Here is a 24,777-nt window from a genome sequence, read left to right as displayed (position 1 = left end):
AAAAATTAAGAACCTCGTAAAAGGCTTGTTGGGCACGTCATGCAGGTGTCGTCTGGGCTACGCCCGAGATTGTCACCGAGTTCTGTCCCCCCTAAAATATATTAAACTGAGATTCTCTTTCAGTGTCTCTATAACTCTCATTACGATCTCTCATTAAAGTCACCAGAGGTTTGCTCTCCATAAACAGTGTAATTGCTACTCCATGTAAGAAGTAGTGTGTCACAAACTGGGATGATCAGATTTACCACTCGAAGAAGCCTAAAAGAGCCTGACTATCACCTGGATTCTGGGTTAAAACCCTGCAGGGATGCCGTTGCCGAATAGGAGCATTACAATTGGCCTATTTTAGTGGTGTCACTGTTTTATTGATTTGGATCAGTATGTTGAAATTCCTTTTATTCCTTTTCCCGTTGTAAAAAACACAAAAAAAACCCACGGCTGCCCAGAGACGTTGGACATGACGGACACTTCGACACAATGGCAAAAGAAGAAAAGTAGCAGAGATTTACATGATTAAAAATGTATTTTCTAAATGACACCAGCCATTAGATGCTGACTTTTGCATAATTACACACCCAGCAGACACTGAAAAACATTAACATTCGCTTGGAGTCATGTTTTTTGCCGTCTGACAGACACAGAAGCTTTTATTCTCCTATTCCCTCTGTTTTGATCCCAACCATGTGACCTCCTGCCCACAAAATGGAATTCATCAGAGGAATGAACACTTGAACGTGCACATCAGAGCGGTGCAGCGAGGTCGCCGGGACGGTTTTTGTGTTACACCAAAATAGGGAATAAAATAATTAAAGAAAAAGATTCAATAGATCTGCAGTGTGCTCCATTTGCAGCCAAACCCAAAGTTGAACATCTGCGTGCTCTCGATGGTTCAGGGCCCAGCAGTAATTGCGTTTGCAGAGTAGGTGGTTTCTTAAATTTAGAAGCTAATTCTCAGTGTGTGTGGGGGTGCTGGAGAAAAGCACTTTGGACAGTGTTGGAAAATTCAATGAATGATTTTCGATATGCAAATGCGAAGCACGTAGATAGTCGCTGCGTTCACGAGATAATGGAAGAAGATTCAATGGTTGCGAGCTGCTTTCTGTTGTCCAAAGTCCTGCTTTAATTCAGATGTTTTCAGCACGTCTGCAGGAGCGGTGGATACATACCCTAACAGTGGTACGGCTGTCAAATGTGAAGGACTTGATCTGCCCATTCTCCAAGAACACCTTCAACACATTTGGGATGAGCAGCAACGAGTCGTCCTTGAGCATTGTCTGGAAAAGATCCACAAAGGGAAACAATCCTCATTTAGTGCAGCTTCCGTGCTTCATTATGGAGACAAAAATGGACACGGATGCATTTTGTACATAGAAATAAATGAACCGCGCCCAGTTAGTCGAATGTCGGAATGATTTATTTCAGTGCTGGTACACAAAGCTGTGTTCCAGAGTGGACGCGGGTTACTGCTCTTATTCAGAAGAAAAGGGGAAATGCTTGTTGTGTCATTCCTGTTTGGAGCTTTTCATCGTGGCTCTGGCAGTGATACAGTGGAAATTAGATGTCTCGTGTAATAATGTGGCCCTGCGGCCAGAGGCCTGCTAGTCTGAACATAGCCCTTCAGTTTGGCCCAAACCTAAATAAATCATTTCCTGTTGCCGGCATTTCTTCCGTTTTAAATCGGATGCTGCCACTTTTCATGTGAAATTACCTTTGATGGGAAATGTTTTAAAAAAACACATTCAGTTGCAACTCCAGAGATATGACTGCAGCTCAAATTGGACATTTTTCCAATAATATTCTGTAATTGCTCTGAAATTACGGTCACTTTCCCACCAAACATAAAAGTCACAAACCGTTCCTCGCGTCAGCGAGCTCATCATAAGTCATTCTTCCCTCATCCTGTTCTGCTGATGACCAACACTGATAAGCCCCTTGATTATCACTAAGAGGCCACAGCCCCATTTGGTAGCGGTTGTAGGAGCGGAAAAATGTGTTCTTCAGCAATCCTAGCACCTTTCTGCTATCTCCACAGTGCAGTGTGTTCAGCAGCTCCAATCAATTGAAGGCAGAGTTTGAAGTAAACAGAACCCTTCCACAGTAGTTTGGGGTTGTGGGAATATTTCTCATTGTAGAGTATTAATTTAGGTATAATCATGCTAATCCCTTGGTTCCCATGCTGTTGACTTGTAATTAAAGTGAAACATATTTGCTGACGTGCTGCTTTAGCATCATCCGTGTGTGCAGTGATAATAAATCCAGCAGTAAGTTTGCAATGACACTGTAAAAATGGCTGACATCTGAAAAAACAACAGCCAACAGCACCCATTATGAAGATTCCACATTATAAGACTCCGAGATGGTGAGTAGCTCTCTTAGCAGCGGGATGCCTTTTGTTAATTTTACCCCCCATATAGTCTATTTAATTCACCAATAGCAACAGTTCCTCACCTGTATTTGTACCATTCAAAGTTCTTTTAGGTACAAAGGCATGATGTGAACTACAGGAACTGTTCCTTTTATATGTAAATATTATAAAGGTTATCATTATATACCTTTAGCATCTTAGAAGCCATTCGAACTCAAGTATCCACTGGATTGTCATTAAAAGTGAATTACAATGGTCTTGTCGTAATTAACTAAAAGCATGAATAATGTTTTGCATGTCTTTAAAGCTCAACAATGAATATTTAGGAACTTGTTTGAACCTGTTCATGAATTTCTTCTCAGCCTTCTCATAGTCTTAGTATTTGGTGAGGTTCATTGTGCTTCTTCTCAAAATTTTCCATGTATTAAAGAAAAATATGGTTTCTCTAGTATTATTTTATCCCAATAGAACTGGTCGTATGGTAATGTTACCTTTTATTTTCCATCAGTGAGCGGAGACATCCTTAAACACAAAGAAAGACCAAAGACAGAAATCTCAGTAGCCAGCTAATTAAATGCACAGCGTGTCTGCAAGACCCTCTCTTGCACCTTTTGGTGGTCATCACCCAAAGCACTAAGCCTACCTTTTATTCTCATCAACAGATGTCATGGCCTCATACAAAGAGCTGTGATAAAACATCAATAACTGATGAGCTGGCCACCAGAACCTCATGCGTTAGCCTCACAGTTGTGGCGGCTGAGCAATCGCTTTTCTGCGCTCCACAGTTACGTTCTGTTAGAATGAAAAGGCAACGGTGAAAATGGCCTTTTCTCCACCTTCCGATTATTTATTGATTTTTTTCCCTGACTTCTGAGCCCCCTGCTTAATTTACACTGAAACATACCAAACCCACTGTGGGCCTAACTGGACCGCTCATTGCCGCAAAAAGGGCAACTTTTAGTGTAATTAAAATATATTTTTTTCACTTTTTCAGAGGTTGGATGACGTTAGTAGTAGTACTGAGTTAATGTAGAGCCATTCAAGGGGGCTTTCCTTTACCTTTTTGTCTAAATTTAATATTAACATAGAAAGACTGAAGCTGGAACCTGGAACCTTCTTGCTATCAGGTGGCACAGAGGTGCATCACCAGATGAAAGTCTGAGTCTTGGCTTTCACCTTTCACCTTAAGTCAGAATATAAAGTGATGTTAAACTCCTGTTTGTACGGTGGTGCTACTGTTGGCGATGTTGCCTCTGGGTTGGAATCCCAGGGGTGATCTGTGTGGCGTTAGCATGTTCCCCCTGTGTCTGTGTGGGCTGTCTGGCTGCTTCCTGCTGTCCAAAGACATGCATTTGGGGGACAGGTGGACGTTTGATTTGACCTCATGTTAATGAGAGCGTGAGCCTATCCCAGCCATTGGTTGTGAAAGGCTGAGATAAGCAATTCCTCTGTGACCCAGCCAAGGGAAGAGAGGTTGAAAGATGGATGGGTCTAGATAACAGAGTATTGCATCATCTCTCATAACGAGCGCCGCTTCTCTCCACGGACGACGGCAAAAGGAATCTTCCTTTCACTTTTATAACAGTGTACCAGATTCATTTGCAAAAGTCTGTAAAAAACATTCTTTTGGCTACATTTGTCAGCTATTCTAATTGTTAAGGACATTGTGGAGATCCTTCATATCCCACGATTTGAACAATCTTAATATTTCTGCTCACTGGGGTCAACAATTGGTTTCATGTTAACCCTCCTCAGACCCTGTGTCCTCATATGAGGACACGTATGTGCGTATAGAGTAAGCTCAAGAGGTTAAAGTTGTAGCATGGGCTTTGGCAGATCGTGATCATGGTTGTGTAACACCAAACCAGCCATTTCTAAGCTTTGTTTCATTACAAAAGGCTCAGGACACAGACAAAGTAGATCCTTTTGTAAGTGCAGATCCAACAATAGACATTTTGCAGGAGAGGAGGGAGGAGCAGGAGATGCACAGACAGATACGAGTGGCTGAACTTACTGGGTCCGGGTCGCTGATGGACACTTGCTCGGAAAAGCGCACTTTAGGCGGGTTGGTTCGCAACTGAGCCTTTTTGGCTGCACTTATGAAGGCAGACTTGGGTGACTGAGGATATAAAAAGAGAGAGAGCAAGTTTTGAGTCTGAACGCACCTGCAAAACTGCTCTTAACAACTCATGCGTTTGGTTAGTGTTATTAGTGGTAGTTTGAGAAGGAAATAATGGAGTTTTTTAAGTTGATAAGTAAATCGTTAAGGTTCGGTCACATAAAGAGCCTCTGCAAGCAGCATACAGTTATGCCATAAATGTTGTAGTAAAACTCTAAATGGCTCAGTGTAACAGCGGAAGCGTTCGAACACAGGACGTGTAAGAGAAATCCTGTGGGGGAGGAACATGAAAGCCAGTGAACATCTCGTTATGCGTACCTGATGGGGCTGCAGCACAGTGAGAACTATAGAGTCTTTACAGCGTCTGTGGAAAAACAACAGACAGGTGGAGTGGGTTACATAACGTCAGCAAACAGCAGGGTGTTCGAACAGCTTCTTCGGTTTTTTTTTTTTTTTAAATCTGCCCTTTTCTCGCTGTCCTTCGGCTGTGATATGGGCTGATTCATCCATAGGTCTGCTTTGACGTAACACATCAGCAGCAGAGAAACATGCCCCTTTGCTCTCTTCAACACTTGTCTGTATTTCCACCCCTGATGCTGGTCCCCTGCCTCTCCACCTCCTCCCACCCTCCCTCCTGGGACAGTAAAGGATGTTACCTTACAAGGTCTATGACTCTCTCTCGGGGCGCGTCGCTCACCGTCTCCTCGTTAATGGCCAAGATCTGGTCTCCGGGGAGAAGCTTGCCAAAGGATGGGCCGTCTGCAGAGAGCATTTGACATACATGTTAGCGTATGGTCACAGGAATGGAGGAAAAGCTTCAGGAGGCACTATCTCTCTTCCTTTATTCTAAAAGCACTAACCAGCTGAGACGGATCGTACAATCACAGGCCTCTGACTGCCTGCAACGAAACCGAAGCCTTGAGTTGGGTGGCGTTGGATGGCGACCTGTCGAGCTGAGGCAGGACTTAGGGTACCACTGTCCATACCATCTTGGCTCTCCTCTAACATTGCAGAGCTGCGACGGACAAGGAGATGTGAAAGACTGCGGCGCAAAGGAGTAACGGAACCTGGAGCACCGTGTACCTGTCACATGCGTTCTGATGTCCATCCTGGACCTTGGCCATCCCCTGAGAGGAGAGAGCAACATGGGACACCGTTGCACTGCGAAGCCTGTCCTTTGGTCCGCATTCATTCACCTGGCGAAGAGAGAGAAGACGTGGGCACTCGGCTGAGGAAAAATGTCTTACACATACACGCGTGTGTGTTTACATAGGATCACCTGAGTGGAAATTCTCCTCCCAACTCTTGAGCAATGGTGTCAAAATGATGCTGGTATTGAAAAGCAAAAAGATTTATCCTTATATATTGGTGGCACAAAATAGGAATAAATCCAGTCAAAGTGCTGAAAGATTTTGCTGCATTAGCTCCTTGGCATGTCTGCACGGGTGGCAGGGTCGACATAAGGTCAAGCAGCATCAGACGAAGAAACATCAGTGATAACAGAGGGCAATCTTTATGCCATGACTTCAAAAAAATAACTGGGGTAGTGTGGAAAATCTCTCCAAACACTCGCTAACATCTCTAATGCGAGCTGATTCGCAGGAGATCCCCTGAAGTGTAACTGCAACGATCCCCTCCGACAAAGAGCATAAATGGCATTTTCTGTGAAAACGCGTGGAAATTTTAATTGTGACAAGCGTCTGCCTCGCCTTGAAAGTGCAATTATAGAAACCCGCGCTGTTAAGCGCTTAGAGTAGCACATGGACGTCTGGATTTGGCAGCTTTTCCCTGTGCGGACTTGCTACTGCTGTGAACCACACATGCTCTTTTACAGACGCCCGTGTGGGAGGCAGTGAAAGTCAGACTGCTCCAAGACTGTGCCTGCCGCTGCGTTTGAAACTTGTGGGCTTCTGAATAACTGCAAGCAAAATGGCTTGAAACAAGATTAAAGGGAGATATTTATTCTCATCTCAGCGATCTATGACTGAGGAGAGCCGCCTGAGCGTGAGAGAGGAGAGAAAGACAAGGAGCACCAAAATAACTGTTTCCTTGAACACCATAGGGCTGAAAATCTGCAGGCTGCAGACTCACATTAGTCAATAAATCAAATTCAGTTTGTCACTTTCTGGTTCATATAAAAGTGGCTTATATATGGATTGCAGTGGTGCATGACTGATCTCTACATTGTGTCACAGTATCAGATGAAGGTTGATGTTATCGGAGATCGCCTCCACGTCGAGCTCGCTCAAAGACTGAAACTCCATTAGACTACACGTGCTTGGAATTTCAATCATCCCATCGTTTAAAAACGATTACATTCGGATCAAAAAAATTTCTGTAGCCGTTATTCAGCCGAATTACAAAGGATGATCTGCCTGTATCGACGGTGCGCGGAGGTGATAAATGACGTCGTGGAGGCTGCTTCTGACGCTAAAGAGGATTGCAGGTGTTTGATTGAGAATGATTATTTCCTCCTTCGCTTCTCCTCGAGGATTCTGGCAATGCACTTTCTTCCCAATTTTATCCTTCACCCTCTTCTGTCCCTCTATCCTCTTCAGTTTTTCACCACCTGTTCTTGCCTCCTGTTGCTAAGAGAACATAAATTCTGCTGGATGTGTAAATGAGATACTGTAGTCATTCTTTTAGCTGTACGTGTGTTTGCGTGCGTGCGTGCGTGTGTGTGTGTGTGTGTGTGTGCATGTCAGGAGCTTCTTTGAACTTCTCCAGGGGTGCCAGCATCTGTGTCCTCACCACAGAGACGATATATGTATATACTGGTGTGCAAACCGTGACTCATTTTGTCTGTTGCCTGTTGACTTCTGTGATCCAGGCGGACACGACTGCTACAGAAACATGGCTCCGGATCACACCCTTAAACTGCTCTCGTATTTAAAAAAGAAAAGGGGTTTTAAAACCTCTTTTTTAAAATGTATTGCTTGGCAAGAAAGTAACCCAGCACGCCCGCGCCTACACGTGTGCAAACATAAACAGCCGTTCAGCAGAGGGGGCCCGACCTTTTGCGGGGAGAAGACGACAAGAAATTCTGTCAAGAAGTGAGCCCCAAGGGCATCAGCAGGCCCAGGCCGTTGCTATGACAACAGCCCTCGGTGGCTCACCAGAGCTCGGGCGGATACAGTGGGTGGGCAGGAATAGTGATGGGTGCAGGCGCTCTGAGATTGCCCCTGCGGCCACCTTGACCAGATGCCAGCATTTCCTCAGGCAGCAGAGGTCAGAGCTGCACATACCTGATTGTTTCCAGTCCGCAGAGGCTCAGCGGGCTCAGGGTCACGGCAAAAAAGGACCTGTTACTTCTGAACACAGGCTTCTGGCCAATATAAATGTGTCTTTTGCATGTAGCATCGACAGCTGTGATGCTTGGGGATTTCATTTGAAGGGTGATCCCATAATGGGTGAATGGATGAATGAGTGTGGTTATCTGGAGATCTGTAACCAATGCCAGCCAGGACAAGGGTGTGGCAGCCTGGGCAGCGCTTTCTGAGTGCGGAACATTAAAATACAGCCTTAGAATCCAAAAGAATTAATTCTCAGATTAATCCTTTCTCAAAGAAATGTAGAGCCCAATTATGCTTTGTCAAGCACGTAATTTGATAAGTGCAGTGCATTCAAAAGTGCATTTATTGTTTCTGTGGGGTTGTGTTGCATTTTTGGAAAGAGCAACGGCCGCTATAGCCGCTGTATCCACTGTGGAAATGACTGCAGGGAATTTACTGAGAAAAAAGGCAAATTAGTTTAGTAAAGATAAAGGGCATCTTAGCCATCTTGAATACAAATGAAGGCTGAAAGCTGCAGTCCTGGATTAGACACTGATAACCCCAGAGAAGAAGACTAATAAGGGGCCTCTCCTTGGATGCCCTGTGTTTGGTCCTTCATTTTCTTTATCATAAGTGGATCATTTTTAGTCACCTTCAAAACACCAGCCAGTGATAGCTGTATTTGAAAGCACGACCGTGCAACACTCTTGTTAGAAATAAACTCTTGTGGAGTCTGGACCTTGGGTTCCCAAGTGATAATAACGTATGCATTCAGGGTTGAATGAGAAAACAACAAGGGCTGAAACACCAGCCTGACTGGGACACGATTGGTCTATTGCCATGTAAGAGGCTGCGTTGTCTGGACAATGCATTTTAATGCAGATTCTTAATTATGCTACAAATTAAGGAGTCCATTCCAGAGACAATTAGGAAGGCTCCTGAACATGAACCAGAATTAACCAGCTACTTAGCCTGTTGATGCTTGAGGAATTTACACTTGCTTTACTGCAGCGCTAATTGTTTTGCTCTCTGATTAACTGCGTCTGGTAAAAGCTGGAATTGTAAATGTTGATTTGAAAAAGGGAATCCACTGTGGGAACTTGGGAATGGAGCAGTGGCCGTGCATTATTGGATCATTGCCTCGCGGAGCAAGACAATAGGTGTCTATAATCGTGCTGATTCTCGTGATCGACAGAAAGATGAACAAACTGGAAGGTTTATTAAGCCAACTAAATAATTACAGTCACTGAAGCCCACCTGGAGCAAATCTCCAGAAAGATGAAATCTAATCTGAAAAGGCCTGATTGAAAAAAGAGGGACAAATCTCATTTTCCATGAGTGATTAATCAGGTAAACCTGCAGTTTTCATTTATCCATTCAACAGACCATTTAGTCTGATAACAGTCAATTCCAATTTAGTATTAATAGGCACCATAAAATGCAGATAATAACCAGGAAATGGGTCACTAAATTGAACTTGCTCAAGGACACCAGACTACAGAGACCAGAGAGTAAATCCATGACCTTCAATTATCATATCATTATAATATCCATGACACACCGTGGTTCTGGAAGGTTCTGACTTTTGTAGCCATTATTAAGTATTCTTTGAAAGAATGTACTATAGTATGTCTAATATTGATCAGCATAATCAAAGTGTTGCGTTTTCATGTTTCCAAGGGAGAGAGTTGGTTTCCCCCCACAGAAAATATGAAAGAAAACTGAGCAGCTTAGTTCTGCTTGATACTGATCAAAATCCAGATGGACAAATACAGTTTGATGTTGTTCTTTCTGCTTTAATTTTACACAAGTGCATGAGCTTGTGTTGCTTACTCATAGGCCCCATTCACACCGCCATCAGCAGCCAATATTTGGAGTCAAATGTGACAAATCCTTGAATCTGCAGGAATCCAGTTAGGATTATGAAAGAGGCGACACAATGATCTCTCCAGCGTACTGTGAAATAAGGAGTCCTGGACCGAAAAGGCCCGTCTGTCACATTCTGGCCGTTGGGGAGCTGCAGCTATGGAAATTGCTCCAACAGCCAAAATGCTTACAATAGCTGTGTGAGACGTATACGTTGCTAATTATAGTATATGGTGAGGCGTTGACAGGATTTGTCACTCGCAACGTCTTTTGCTCGACGGGCCTTTGGCCAGAGTCAGCTAATCACACACCGACATCAGCTCGGCTTAATCCTTTCAAAGCACAACATTTCAGCCGTTCCTGCAGAACTCCGGCAGTCTGATACAGGTTTCCGTTGGTTCGAGTGAAGGGCGGTGTGTAAAAGTCAGTCCTGACCCCTCTGACAAGAAGTTCCATTGAGAGTTTTAGCTACAAAGTGTGATCCTTTAAACCTGACTTTGACACGACCTAACAGCTCCTCCATTGTTCACTGTCAAATCCGGATGCTGCCGATTACAAATAGCTGCTATTTTTTTATGCTTCTTCTCATCTAAACTGTATTCCCAAAGAGCCTCTGCCTGTCGGACCCATTATTTCCCCGCCGCCAGGTAAATAATACAAATACTATCTGTAAACCTCCCTTGACCTGCTCACTGGTTGTCTTTCTGTCATATCAAACAAGACAGAGATATTTTATAGCAGCTTCTCTCCTGCCTGCATTTTCTCGTTACATAAGAGCATGTTTCAGAGGAAATACTCCACGGCTTCCAGAGCCATTTGTTGGAAGGACCTTCTTTTCTTGACATGTTTGCACTCCAGGAACTCGGAACATTTCTTGTTCTGGGAACAACCTACGAATGTGTTTGTTTCACCAGGAAGTGTGCAAACCACCACATTCATGAATGTAGCGTTGATGCAAGGGCATGCTGACTGGAGAGAACTGCAGCAGATGGACAAACATTTAAAGTCCAAACGCCTCTAAAAGGACACGCTGAGGCAGCTGATGCAAAGATTTTTCATGCTGGAGTCAATGAGGTGGCCAGTTCCTGCATAACGCTAACTATTTGGTGGAAAGCTGCTGTAACGGACTTCACCAGAGTGGGAATATTTCCAAAAGGCAATATTATAAGCTATTAAAATCCCCTACATTTCATTTTGTGAAACATTTATTTTCTTGTCATAATTTTCTATTGCTCCTTTTGACCTCATCAAACACTAAAAATATATATCAGTAGTATAAATACAAAATTGTGACTGTTCCGGGAACACAGATGTTAAACAGAGCCAGACACTATTGGACCATAGCCTGCTAACAAACTAAATAACGAGGCAGCAAACTTTCAGACCTCACCCCCGTCAACATGAGTGTCTGGTAGAGAGTTAAAAAGTAAACGAAATCCAAATATTCCTGTCTTATGAGCAATGGATATGGCGTCGACTGTGTTGACTGACTATAAATAGGCTCACCTGTTAGCCAGGACTTCAGAGCTGCTCTCTTGACCCACTCACTAATTAACATCATGATCAGGTCAGCTCAGGACCATCAGCCTGACATGGAGAATAATATGTAGTACAGTAGAGTCTGAAGACCGCTTTCACCTCCTGTGGGGGAAAGGAACGCACCACTCAAACAGCTGACTCTGACAGGTCTGAAGGTGAAGATGGCTCAAAGATGTCCTTCCATCATTTTTGTGATTGAAAAGATGCTCCATCTAACTTGCACCTGGTAGAAGGTCGTGCAGGAGAATTCTATTATTAACAGAATGTGGATCAACCTAAAGTCTGGTCACAAGATCTGGTGTGTTTGGAGGGTTCAAATGGATTGGTTTGACCATTCTGATGATCAAGTGATCCCCTCATTTATACTGTAGCTTTGCTTGGTGGCTCAACACAGGGTGGAGTGACAACAACTCAAATGGATTAAAAATGTATCACTTTTCATTCAAAAAAAGATAAAGAAAACTCCAAACAATGTGAATTATAGGTGACCTTTTTGTGGATGCTTTTGGCTACTGTAAAGCCACTGATTCTTGGGCTTTGTCCTGAATCCAGATGTGTAAATTGCTTTCCTTTGGTACCTTGTCTTTACATTCTGACCACAGCACGGCTCTGTTTGGCTCCACCATTAACCCTGAAATTCCCACAACTCAACAACGAAAATGTTTCTCCTGCAAGCAGTAGTGTTTACACTGGACGGCGGTAAAGACCTTGAGTCTGTTGTATTTATTTAAGATCAATGGCCGATTTCTCAGACAGATAAATAAAAGGAGAAACACTGAGGTGTGATGGTTGAGCCCATCAAACGCAGCCTGTGTAAGGTTACCTGAACATATGTTCAACTCTGAGGGTTTCTGTGGGTCACTAAACAGCCTTGTGAAAAGCAAAGTCAGGTTAAGAAACACAGCTCATCCATTTAATAGCTTGTTATGACTTTATCTTACTTCTGAGGCCATAAAGAATGTATTTATAGAGGGCAGGGGGGAGACTTTAAAGTCGTCCTGGGACTGCAGAGCAGCCGATGAGGTCATAAATATGAGGACATACATGACAGCGATGTATGATGAAAGCCAAACGACTCGAGACATTGTTCTATCTTAGGTTTACTGATTTTTTAGAGGTTGCTTACCAACAGGAATTGAAGCGTGCCATGCATCATGCCAGCCTGGGCATTATTACTGAGTATTGAACCTATGCCATTGGAGCGGCAAGTCAATGACAAGATGAGAATGGTCTTTGTGATAAGCGAATTGAAAGGAACCATTTTTAAAGAAGCATTTTTAGAAGCACAGCGGTTTGGTCATCGTTCCATTTTGGTCCACTTTAAGCAATCAAAGCGTGTTAGACATGCTAAAGTTAATATGTACTGTCTCTCCTTGATGGCCTATAGCCACTATTCAGAATAAGTGATAATGAAACAAAACACCCTGGTTAATTTGCCAGCTCATCGCAGGGCCAACAAACCGTATACAGACAACCTGAAGTTGCCACTTCACCTGTGCCCCAAATGCAGGTTTTTAGACCGTGGTAGGAAGCCAGAGCACCCAGGGGGAAGGCCACAAAAAACATGTAAAGGGATTAGAACCCAAAACCTTCTTGCTGCGAGGCTACTGCACCACTGTGCAGAATCATCATGCTAATAATTCATTTTGTTTCTTTCATAATTAAACAAAAGAGAGAGCCTGAGGGTGCTTAAACTGAGGTATTTAAGCCCACATACAGAGCAACAAACGTCAAAAATGCTTAGTCAGGTTAATTCAGGGGGAAAACAGGATCCTCTCAGAGAGCAGCGCTGTGCAGTTTCTCTGGGTGGTGTTGCTACTTTAATCTTTTTGTCTGGCTAGAAAGGTCTCACTTGACTAGACTTGATTAATCAGGTTTGAGGTGAAAGTGGATAGTAAAGCCTGCATAGGATTATTCCCCCTTCCCCACCCAGAGCTCTGCATGCTTTCCTTTTTCATTCTAGATTTCGAGAGACCTATTACACCTGACCTTCACAGAAGGAATTCGAGCCTTCTGCACCAATGTGTAAATTACACCAGTGGTGGTCTTTGTGTGCGCAGCTTTAATATACATGGTTTGATTAACCACAGATCCTGCAGCCTAAAGACAGAACTAGGCAGCTGCTCAGAGTGGAAAAATTGGAAAGTGAGCGCCCGTGACAGCGCCAGCGTGCTTCTGTCTCCTTACTGTCAGTCTCCGGTGGAGCGCGTACATCTCAACTTGCTGGTTAGCAGCGGAACAGCACAGTGACACTCATTCTCTATGAAAGGCGCCACTGCTCTCTCTCTTAGATTTAGAAAGATGTCACCCACATTGCCCGGCCCATTCGTCTGACCTAAAGAAAAGTGCCTGTCTGGACGGTGTGCAACCTAATTGTCTTATCAATGTGGACTAATATAAAATGCATAAAGCTTATATCATTTTTCTCATTAAATGTTTGGGACTTAACTTGTTCAGGGGTCTCAAGTCAAACAGTGACGGTATCCACTGATACGGGCAGCATAAAGAACTTAATTTTTTAAATTTCATACATAAGTGCTCATCATTTTAAATATCAATATATCAAGTCGTTAAATAGTCATTTTGAAATATGTCTGTAAAAAAACCTCTTTCTTTAAAAGAATGCAAACATTGTCCGGCGTGAGCTTGCACAGTTTGAGGAATGATGCCCCTTAAACAGAAGACGTGAGCCAGGCTGTCATTATAACCGCTGCACATCATTAAACACTGAGCAGCCTCTATCTGCCTCGGTTCCTACACTTTCATATTCCACCACAGAGAGAGTGGATTCCTCTGCCACTGTCACGTGGTCCTTCTGTCTGATCTGGGAGCTTCTTTAGCTTCTAATTTTGACTTTCTTTCCACTCTGGCCCCTTACCGCCTTGCTGCTAACTTCCCCAATGCAGGCGTATTTTAGCGCGAGTGCGGCAGCAGCAGCACCTGCAGCATTACCACAGTTAAGATTTCAAACATGTACTCCAGCATATATCCGCATGTGGCTGTGCAGTAGGACCATGATAGGAAAAACCAGCTGATCTGGTTTCGATCCACCACAGGTGCATAGAGACTGGGATCGGTCATGGCGTTTGTTCAAGTCTTTATCTTTTCTACATTTATGCAGCTCACTTCTCTGATCCTCCAAGAGTTCAATTGCACATGATCACTTTACATTTCCGTTGAATCTGTAATGCCACTTAGTTGTTATTCAATCTGGTATTCTCTGGTGTAGCAAGAGACCTGTGGGGAAATTTCTAACTAATTAACAAACTGACTAATGAAATCTCTGGTTCCAATATGTGTTGGATGCGTGGTGTAGCAACGAGGCAACTGCTCCTAGTTTTTGTTCCACTTGCCACTGTGTGCAAAAAAATCATCATGTGTAGAGCAATTGTAATCAAGTCAATCATATCTGTGCTCACGCCTCTGGAGGGAGGATTGTTCCACTTGCAAGAGCAGGTTGCCGATAAACCGATGGTCCAACCAGGATTCATTTTTGAATTTCAAATGAATTTGTGCACAACTGTGCATTTTTCCTCCTGCTAATTGGCTTCGATCAATAGCCGGGGGGTGGGGAACCACATGATAATCAATGTGAAAAGGAGATAATCAGCGTGATTGCAGGGACCTTTTTGGTGGTCTGTCTTTTTGAGCTGTCACGATCAGTAAATTTCCATTTGTTGCATCGAGAGCTGTGGACAACACCAGGAGGACATGACAACACAAGATGGCTGGAGATTAGCTTCACCCTGATCTACCATTCATACATCCAACATCTGGAAGATTTAATTGGAGGTTTTCTCTTAACTGTAGAGAAATGCATGTGTGAGTGCATAAAGAGCTCAGCTTTTTTTGATATGATACTACAAAAAGCCCCAACAACATAACATTATATTGCTGTTATATTTTACTTTTATAAAGTTGGTTACAATAAAGTCTCCTTTGGATTTAGCTGCCAGTCACGATCTGACAACGCAATATTCCCTCATGCGGTTTCGGAACATCACCCCCTTTGTGTCCGTTCACACATGCACAGCAATATCAGGGATTTGTGGGGACACAGCTCAGGCTTCCAGGCAAGTTCCCTGGAGGTGTTTTGGTGGGAAATCACAAAAATAGACTTCCCAGAAATTGTAGTTCTCATTCACACGTCCACAATTCTGGAACAGGCTCCATGTGTGAATGGGATTTAAGGGAAACAGAGCTGACATGACCGTTACAGCGCAAGCAAGCCCGTCTGAAAGGCGTTCCGCTCTTCTGTTGCTGGTTTCAAACAAAATAATCAAATTACTTCCGAGACTCCATTTACAAAAAAACAAAAAAAACCCAATAACTATGGAAACGATAGACACTGAATCTGGCAACTCGCTGAAATTCTCCATTCTTTTTTTAGGGCTACACAATCATTTCTCCAGTTGTTATTGCCGACGTGCACGACTCGCCTTTCAGTTGTCGGCGAGCGCTGAAAGGTGTCTTCATGCTGAGTTTCCTCTTCGCGGCCCATCACATGTGCACAGCATCCAGCATCTTGTTGCTGGGCATAGTGCACTTTGTATTTGACAGTGCGGCAGCCACTGCTTAGGTCTTCATTCACTCCCAACTTTTTTGTCATTCTATTTATGAACCGTGGAGAATCAAGCCTGGAACGCTGGACGCTCTAAGGTGACATTTACAATTTCAGAGGGAGGTTGCGAGCACTTAATTAAGAAATATCAAGAGACAACCACAACTGCCTTCTTGACTGCTCCCACAGAAATCTTATTTCATGCTCCAGAAAGCTTTTGCATCACACACACACACACACATGCAACTTTGTGTTTGTTAAAGCGCATGTGTGTGTGTGTGTACCTGTGTGCACATTTGTAAGTGTGTCTTAAAGTGCGTGGATGGATGCCAGAGACAAACGTTTTTCTCCCGTACAACTGTGTCCACCATAGAACCCGTCATATCTACACCGGGGGATTTGTTTCCTTTTGCAAAATCTTGTAATAGAACATTAGCTTCATTTTGCAACTGTATGTTTGCCGGACGACTTTCAGCTTCATGAGCGTTTGACAGCAGAAAAGAGATTCAGCGTTTCTAGCCTGCGTGGACTCAGGAGACCGCGAGTTTCAGTACATATTCCTCAGGTCAGGGATGAAAATAGCCGTCTGTGGAACAAGTAAACAAATAAATGAAAAGTGTTCTCTCCAGCAGATGATTGCCAGAGGTCTTATGAGCAAATAACAGGATATAGGTACAAGGAGCTCTGCATCAGCAGCTTCTTTTACCCCTGCTGGTCGCCAACAAAGCTCTTCCGCTTGTTCAGATGACTTCCATCAGTTAGTGGGAAAACAGATACACTCTAAAATGTAAAATCTAGTGTCTGTCTTAGACTCTCAGGTTTATTATCTTTTGTTTCTACCTGGAATTGTGCCAACCTTAAATTTCTACTCTATTCTGTTTTCTATTTAAACTGCTCATGATAGAACATATAACAGTTGAACTCAGTCAAAAGTGCCAAGTCAAGCCTACAAGAGGCCTAAGGAGAGCTGGAGACACACAAATTGATCATTGTCATGTGTGGACAATGTTGATTGGAACTGAAACCAGGAATATGCATCACAGAGCATCATGGTCGCCTGAAACTGTCTCACCAGCTATTCTCACAGATGCAGTTTGCCTCCACGCAGGTGGTGCTAAGATGTCACATCTTAGAACTGAGGTGTTAGGAGTTACCGGGGAATTAGAGCGCTGGCAAGCGGCATTTACTTCGCTGTAGTAACGGCTTCATTTCTCTGCTCTGTGTGAGTGTGAGCTCATTTCATCAGCGTGTTAGAGGCTCTAATGAATTCAGGATGAAAATGAAATCAAAAAGGTTTTATGAAATGTTCACAAATAAACACACTGCAAGAGGTCTCACATTTATTTTAATTGGACAAGTGCGGGAACTTAAAATAATGACATAAAGAAACACGACGTGGAATCAAAACAAAATGTAACACTCCCATATACTCTTCATATCTTCCCTAAAGAACTTTCTTTAGGAGAGTGTTTACTTTGTTTCTTAATAGATTGATAGGAGATTTTTCAGGGGGGATAAAATCCTAAAATATATGTTAAGAACTTTTGCATCTGTGGTTGCGCTGTCCTGAGGAAATTGGAGCACATAATGACCTCATCAGTTTTCCTTGTCTGGGATTAATTGAAGCTCTATGTCACAGTGTGACGGATCGCTCACAGTGTTGTGACAGGAGATGAGCACCATGTCGACAAGTCTGGAGATCACACTCACACACACACACACACACACACGCACACACACTCAGCGTTGCAAACATATAATGCTTGCCTGTAAAATTGTGATTTTGTCAACAGTAATTAGCAACAGACGTCAATATTTATTTCAGGCTCGTCGGCATCAATGTGTCGGGATAAAGCCAGCCGTGCTGCCGTCCAAAATAAAGCTGAGATCATATAATGTGAAGAGTGGAATAAGACATCGAAGTGGCTGAAGAACTTGACCCTGGAGGAGGAGCCGGAGAAGAGCCAGATTCCTGTGTTTGGTGGCTGCTGAGAGACAAATCCAGCATGTGTGAATGTGCCGTACTGAAGGCTGGGCAGGACAAGCACGCATGTGTGAATGTGCCGTACTGAAGGCTGGGCAGGACAAGCACGCATGTGTGAATGCTGGATATGAGAAATTAGCAGAGAAAATATGAAGTGGGACAAGGGTCAAAGTGACTAGACGACCAGAAAGGCTGGATCGATCGCACCAGTAAATATGGAGCACTGGGATATCCAGTCTTAAGCACTCCCATTTGATCCATTTGATCAATAAAACCAGCCAAGACCTTCCTTTTGTTGTTATGCAGGGGAAAAAAATCAAACCTCACAGAGAGAAAGTGTAAAACCTCAGTTGATTATTATCCTGACGCAAGATGTTTTTGATGTTTTAGAGCGTTCCATCTAATATGCTAATCAGCATCCAAATGTTCTCTTATTGGTAAAGTAATAAAGATGGCCTGAGTCTCAGAGTTCTAAACCGGAGGAGAAGCGGCGTAATAAGCGCAGCATGTTAATGCACCGTTGCTGATGACTGCAGCAGAATTGCTAACGGTGTTGACTGCAGTCATTTGCTGTGGCGCATTATTAAACTCCCTCACACCCGTTCTCTTAGGGCGACGGGCATTGGCCGAGCGTCCCGGCCACAGCACAAAGCCCACCGCTCTGCATCAAGCCTCTGCTCACTGGCACCGGATCAATGCAGAACTGCAGATGTGAGCAAAAGCTGCAGGACGTGCACGCTCGCTCGGGCACACGGCTGCTGCATTGTTGAGCGAGGTGATGTAACAGCAACCTTCCACCGAAGTTCGAAACCTCTGACGGGATATTCTGAGAGGGTTCGAGGGGAGAACTCTCAGAGTGAGCACGCACGGCTGTTTGGAGCAGCCTAAAGCACGAAGCCTGTCAGCATGAGGAAGGTTATGCATTTAAGCCAGTCTTAGTTTTGCCTTTGACTCACATTGAGAAAGGATTTAGCTTTTAATCCTTGCGGGGATGGATTTTTTTTTTTTTTTTGTTGAATGAGATACAGATTAAAAGACTTTGAAAAAGTTCTCCACCTAATTCAGGTGTTCTTCCAGCACTGCCTTGTGTCCAATTCTTACACTCACGATCTCACCGTGCTTTAACCAGCAATCCTAAACAAACCTGCATTCAGCCTTGAGCTCATAAAAGAGGAAAGAGGACGGAGGCAGGTTGTACTCACAATCTATGATTTTAGCCTGGGTGGCAGCAGGGATGGAAGGCTCACACACCTCAACGTCTGGTCAGCGCCGCGTGGTCCTGTTGGAACACAAGAGCACAAATGATGGTGACGCTCACTCGCCGCATCACAGTTGATGCCGCTACAGCAGGAGCCGTGGAGTGTGTGGGCGTGCGTGCTACCGGCCTTTGTTTTTTGCACATCATCTTTAAGACTAATCTTTGAAATCCATCCGACGCAGAGGCGTCCATTGTTTCCAGGTATTTTGTCCTTGTGCGTTAAGGCTGAATTTGATTTTAATCTCCGCACAACCAATCACACAGTTCTGCTGCTGAAAGGAAGTCTCAATCTACAACGCAGCTATAAATAAAAGCTTCCCCATAATAAATTAGAATGTCAACTCTGTATGAGCTGAGTGCTGTAAAAATCCAAACTGCACAAGCTGATTCCTGAATATATCAGCATTTAAAAAAATGTGAAACTGTGATTTATTTGGATCCAATTCAGTTAAACTTTATTTATAGAGCATCCGAGGATCTGAACCTGAACCCTGAACGACCTTAAGTGCCTGGAAAATCTCCCTTTTAATAGGAATAAACCCTGAGCAGGACCGGGAAGGGGGGGGGGGTCTAAGGCCTAAAGCTGGAGGAAAAGTTGAGATGGACGGAATGGAACAGACAGACATCATACACACAATTAGACCCGACCCTGTCCCCACTAACAGAATACACACATTTCTTTCACAAAGGTGCAGAAATCAGGCCTCCTGCAGCTTTAATAGTACCAGGCAGAAAGACTCACAGGAGCCGTCTCCCACCATTAATTACAGGCAACCCGGGAGGCTTTTTTTATATGTCAAATGCAGAATCAGAGATAAGAATCACATCCACATACCAGTAGGAGGATATTCATTAGGCTAACAAGGTCCAGTGGTGATTTCTCTCATGGTGAGTAAACATTTCATTAGCTTGCACGTAAACGGCTCCAGCTGCCCATGCTGGAATATCACAACGAGTTCTTGTGCAGCATCAGTGATCCGTTTGTCCAGAGGCGGCGAGGCTTTTTTAGCTGCGAGAGTCAAGAGATCACTTACACAAGCGCTGAAGCTCTGGAAAAACATTCAGAACAGGGAACTTTTAATTTCTACCAGGGCCGCTTGAGTCTGCAGATAAGCAACAGTGTAGGAGCAGAAAATGCAAAAATAAAATAAAATAAAAAAGCAGGTTTCTATGTGTGGCTGAAAAGTGTATCAAGTTATTAAGCAGATGAAATTATTAGAGAATCTAAATTTAAAGCTGTTTTGTTGCCTGTATGTCAGTGAGATTCCACAGTGATGCAACACTGAGCTGTGTGACTGATTGTGTCGCGTAGAAAAGATGACACAAACGCCCATTTATATTTCATTTCCTCTTTGTACGCTGTCAGGCCTCATTATATTGATTTTTACCTCCCGTTTCACATTCATTAGCCTGGCCAGTCACATCATGTAAGGCATCGCTGGTGTTGAGAATTATGAGAAAATACGCTCAATCCGATGGCGTTTGCCGCAGGCGAGAGGTTTTAACTCCTGTTTATTACTGTGAAATCGTGCTCATGGACTCAGACATGATCCCAATAAAGACGCAGGGAAAGATGACATTTGCTTTTGTACATATGCTGTCAGTCAGAAATGTTTGAATCCAACAAATAATCAAGCATAGAAGAGAGTATCGAGGGCAATATAACCAAGTCTGTATGGAAATCAAAGAATCCGAATGTGTCCTGTGATGTCCAGGATAGAGCTGTTTATGTTGGCCTCACACAGACAGCTCACTAGGAGGAGTATGGGAGTCCAAGGTCTGCATGGAGGACCTGGTGCTCACAGACAACAAACAACAACAAACAAGAACTAATCACAGATGGAGTCTGAGATGGGAAAACAAGATCTCTGACATGATTGGGGGGGTGGGGGGGCGGGGTTATTATATGGGAGAGATCAGACTTTAGACAAGTGAGAGCAGAGCACACAGGTGTAACACAGAACACCAGGTGATGCTTATATGGAACAAGACAAATGACCCTACAAATGCATTTGAATGTGGTCACACTTTAATCCCACCGATTAGCTCAGACGGTGGTAATATGAACCAAGTCGAACACACACTCCTCTCTGTTGTCTCCATCTCTTCTCCATTTCCATTGCTATGGTCATCTTTATATAACATCTTTGCTCATGTACTGGCATTTTCTGCGACGTCTCCATGACAACCAGTGACGCTACAGATGCAGCGAAGAGTAGATGCGAGCAAAGCAGCAACCAGACGGGGGAAAATCTTCTGTGACGACAGCGGATGACATCAGGTTCAATGGCCTGCCAGGTTAGCTGCTGCTTCATCCGCCACGCTGTCGGGCCCCTTCTCCACACCCTGACGTGACCTATTACACGCCACCGTGTTTACTGGCTGCTTTTTTATCTGTTCAGCGCATTTCTTTGCTTTTGCTCAAGTAAATGGCCTTTGTGCTGTTTTCTGAACATGAATATTTGTCTGATTTCTCTCTTTCTTTCGGGCTAATGCAGTCAGCGAGCGGGGCTTGCCTGCCCTTTATCATCACGTTTTCATCTGCTTGCAGAACCTCCTCAGAATTCTTCACCTCCCGGGTCTCCCCGGAGTCTGGGTGTAACGTGCTTTATTTGCGCTGCTCAAACAGTCTCCCTGCACCTTCGCCTTCGCTCCTCCCCACTGAGCTTATTTCTGGGAAAAACTTGGACTGCTGTTTGCTCATATCACACACCTGAATCGTACTGTATCAACAAACATGCCCTTCGTTTTCCTCACACACGGTTTAAAAAAGGGAGAAAATCCACCAAGCAGGCACCATCTTTAAAATATGCAACTTTGTCATAATTAATTAATGTGCACCATATTGTCTAGACAGGCTCATATATCAACAGTACATCCACGAGGCTGACACCTGCTGTGTTACTATAGTAACATCATGAGAGGTCTCATGGCAGGTACAATTAGCCATCACGAGTGAATTAGCCTGTGGGTTTGAATATCCGCTTGCAAAGTGAGGGAGGGAAATTGAGAGAGAAATAGATGTTTTCTGGGGGGAAATTTGAGTTTAAATGATGTCAGATAAAGTTGAAACTAGTTCACTGATGCGTTTCTTTGCAGCGTTTAAATAGATCTTGGGAACACCTTCAGGAAATCAGTCTATTCATTTATGAGAATCAAATGGTTGCAGATCCTTTTCTTCCTGGATGGTTTCTGACTCTTGTTTGTCTACTTCTTCTCTCCTGGATCTCTACAGAGCCTGAAGTGTTACCCATCAGCTCAGAGCCTTCGAGTCCTCAGGGCAGAAAGAGGGGGGTCCTGATGTCATTTAGTGAGAACAGTGTTCACAGCTCTGCTCTGTGCAACGTGATTAGCATCTTGAGCAGGAGCCCCAGAGTTGGTATGCCCACCGCAGGCATCAAATTCTCTTCTCTGAGACAAGCAGGTTCATGCTGAACAAATGTGACAGCTTCTCCAGAATCCCTCACACCTGACGTGTGTGTTCAGTCAAAAGAAACTTTTCATTTGTGGTTAGTTGCAGTTTTAGCCCAGCGAGGTCGTTTATTCCTGACTAATGCAGGACACGAGCACACGCTGGAAATCAGCCCATGAAGAGTATCTGACTACACGTAATTGCTCGTGTTGCCCTTTTTCCTGGTTAGCCTGTTACATAACAGACTGAACAAACACATTAGCTAGCTGCAAACTCAGTGTTGGAATATGAGGTGACACACCGAAATGCGTCTGAAAAGAAGGCAAATTCTGGTCAGACTGCAATAAATGAGTGTCTTACATAACCGATGCTGTAGAAATATGTGTGACGAGAGAGTTGTTGATGGTTTCAAATAGCCACCAGTCCTGAAGCACTGGAGCAACAATAGCTAAAAAAAAAGAAAAGAAAAGCTACGCTACAATACACTTTAGCATCAAAAACCATCTAAAATCAGAAAATCAATTCAGCTACTCGTGGGAAATCTTTTGAAAAATGGTGAATCATTAAAACAAGGACCGACGTTCATAAACTGCAGAGGTCTGTGACAAACAAGAAGCTGCAAGTTAATGCAGTAATTAATGCGGACACGGAAACAGTCAGAACACACATGGCAAAGCTACGGAGAACACTGAAAACATGAAGCCAGAAAGAACACATAGCCTGAACAGATGGGTATGAGCGAATAAATAATGCCCAAAACAGGATGACATTCAAGATTCATAGGTATTGTAAAATAAGCGTGAGTGTTGTGTAAATGATGGTGCAGACTCAGCCCTCCAGCAAGTATCAAAGCTAATTTGTAATTGCCTCTGTTTATCTTTCAAATCCTGTCCTAACTGAAAATGTAAGACAATTAAGCAATGCCCCAACTTAAATACTCAAGGATTAAGTGGAAATACGATTTAAAACAATTAGCGAAAAAGAAAAAAAGAAAATAAACATGAGGAAGATGTGAGAGCGATCTAAACTCGATCTTAAACGCACCGCATGACGAACACACGAGGATTCACAGTGTCAGAAATTGATGCCTTTCAATTCCAGATTGATGATGTTGCTCTCGAATTGAGCCTTTAGCATGCTGGCAGCTGCTAATCAGCTAGCACCGAGGCGTGGCTGACACGTGCTGCCCATGCGGCTCCCTGGGTGCTGCATTTCATCCGTGATTGATTAAGCTAGATGCAGTACTGCCACGACACATAATCCATCACTTCCACAAGTAGTTATACTCTTCTTCTACTGTAACTCCTGAACGCGTCACATTAAAGCCCTTGGAAGCTGCGTGAAATTCCAAATGAAAATAGAAACCTTTAGTGCCTTGAAGTATTTTTTTTTTAAGGAAAAGTTAGAACAGACCAGAGAGAATTCTACTTATTTCTAGCTATTGTCGCTCAGCAGAAATCCTTTCACAGCCCAACGTGTCTTTGTTTTCCTGCAGAATTTAGACGATTAGTCATTTTCCTTCCTTTGCCTCTTCCAATCAGTGTCATTGAATTAGTTCGCTGCATCCAGGCACTAATGGATGATTTAACAGAGACTATTAAAGAGGAAAATGAGGGTAAAACAATCCTGATACATTCAACAATCCTCCAAGTCATTTGATTATCTGGATTAGTGATGCTCCAGCGGTGAAGGCTGAGGTGAGGTGTGAGTTTAAAGCTCATAATGAACCAGTTTCAGGAAGATACAGTAAGTCCAGTAATTGGGTAAAGTCTTACTCTGCAGGGTTACACACATCGTTATGTCTTTAAGGGCTGCAGAGGCTTCTGCTCCATTCATTATTATTTATTTCATTATTTTTTGGTAGATTACACATTGGCGACTGAACTGTCGGATCTGTGCGGAGGTAAGCTGAGAGAATGATCCTGCCAGAGTGTCCACATGGCCGATCCAACCTGTGAGTCTGGACCCATTTAGATGGTAAATATGGGCTCATGCAGCCAGCAATGTGTGGTCTGTCTTTGATGGCCTCCCGGTGTTAGATGTGCTTGACAGCTCATATCCAGGTTAAGCTTTTAATGGGCCGTTGCGGTTTGCCCTCTCCTCACTGTGGTCTCCGTGTCGACACGCATCGCTTTGGAAAAAAGGAAAAGCAGGCTTGCTAATTAACGCCATTCTGCAGCAGGGGTTCTTTTCTCCATTTCCCCATGAGGGGCGCAGAAGGTTGTGAGACATGTAGGAAAAATGAAAATGAGGGCTTCGCTTGTGAATTTGGAGCGGAACACCGCGGATGAGCCAGTGGAAAACACTGCATCGGGAATAGACGCACCACTGACGGAAGACTTGGAAGAGCTCGACGTAACAGGATAACAGCTCCTGACAAAAGGCCAAAGGGCCACAGAGG

At 43.7% G+C, this 24,777-nt stretch overlaps 1 protein-coding gene across 8 annotated transcripts in view; it reads right to left on the bottom strand.

The window, feature by feature from the left end:
* frmpd3 (FERM and PDZ domain containing 3) overlaps positions 1-24,777 on the bottom strand; it is a 53,642-nt gene that overhangs the window by 8,544 nt on the left and 20,321 nt on the right. For 4 of the 8 annotated variants that reach the window (XR_003890873.1, XM_029847538.1, XM_029847544.1 and 1 more), the window contains exons 2-8: positions 18,909-18,985; positions 5,568-5,680; positions 5,345-5,499; positions 5,141-5,243; positions 4,803-4,848; positions 4,380-4,484; positions 1,167-1,274 (exon numbers count right to left, since the gene is read on the bottom strand). Coding sequence is in view for 7 of the 8 variants with exons in the window: in XM_029847538.1 (XP_029703398.1) it covers positions 1,167-1,274; positions 4,380-4,484; positions 4,803-4,848; positions 5,141-5,243; positions 5,345-5,499; positions 5,568-5,608 (558 nt within the window). In the remaining variant the exon portion in view is untranslated. Of the gene's footprint in view, positions 1-1,166; positions 1,275-4,379; positions 4,485-4,802; positions 4,849-5,140; positions 5,244-5,344; positions 5,500-5,567; positions 5,681-5,763; positions 5,779-18,908; positions 18,986-24,777 lie in introns of those variants that run through there. The other 4 variants (XM_029847540.1, XM_029847539.1, XM_029847541.1 and 1 more) reach the window with 4 other exon arrangements.

The sequence above is a fragment of the Takifugu rubripes genome, chromosome 14, assembly GCF_901000725.2.
Source record: "Takifugu rubripes chromosome 14, fTakRub1.2, whole genome shotgun sequence".
Taxonomy (NCBI): Eukaryota; Metazoa; Chordata; class Actinopteri; order Tetraodontiformes; family Tetraodontidae; genus Takifugu; species Takifugu rubripes.
The sequence above is the reverse complement of the archived record's forward strand: the minus strand, read 5'-3'. Positions and strand labels throughout refer to the sequence as shown.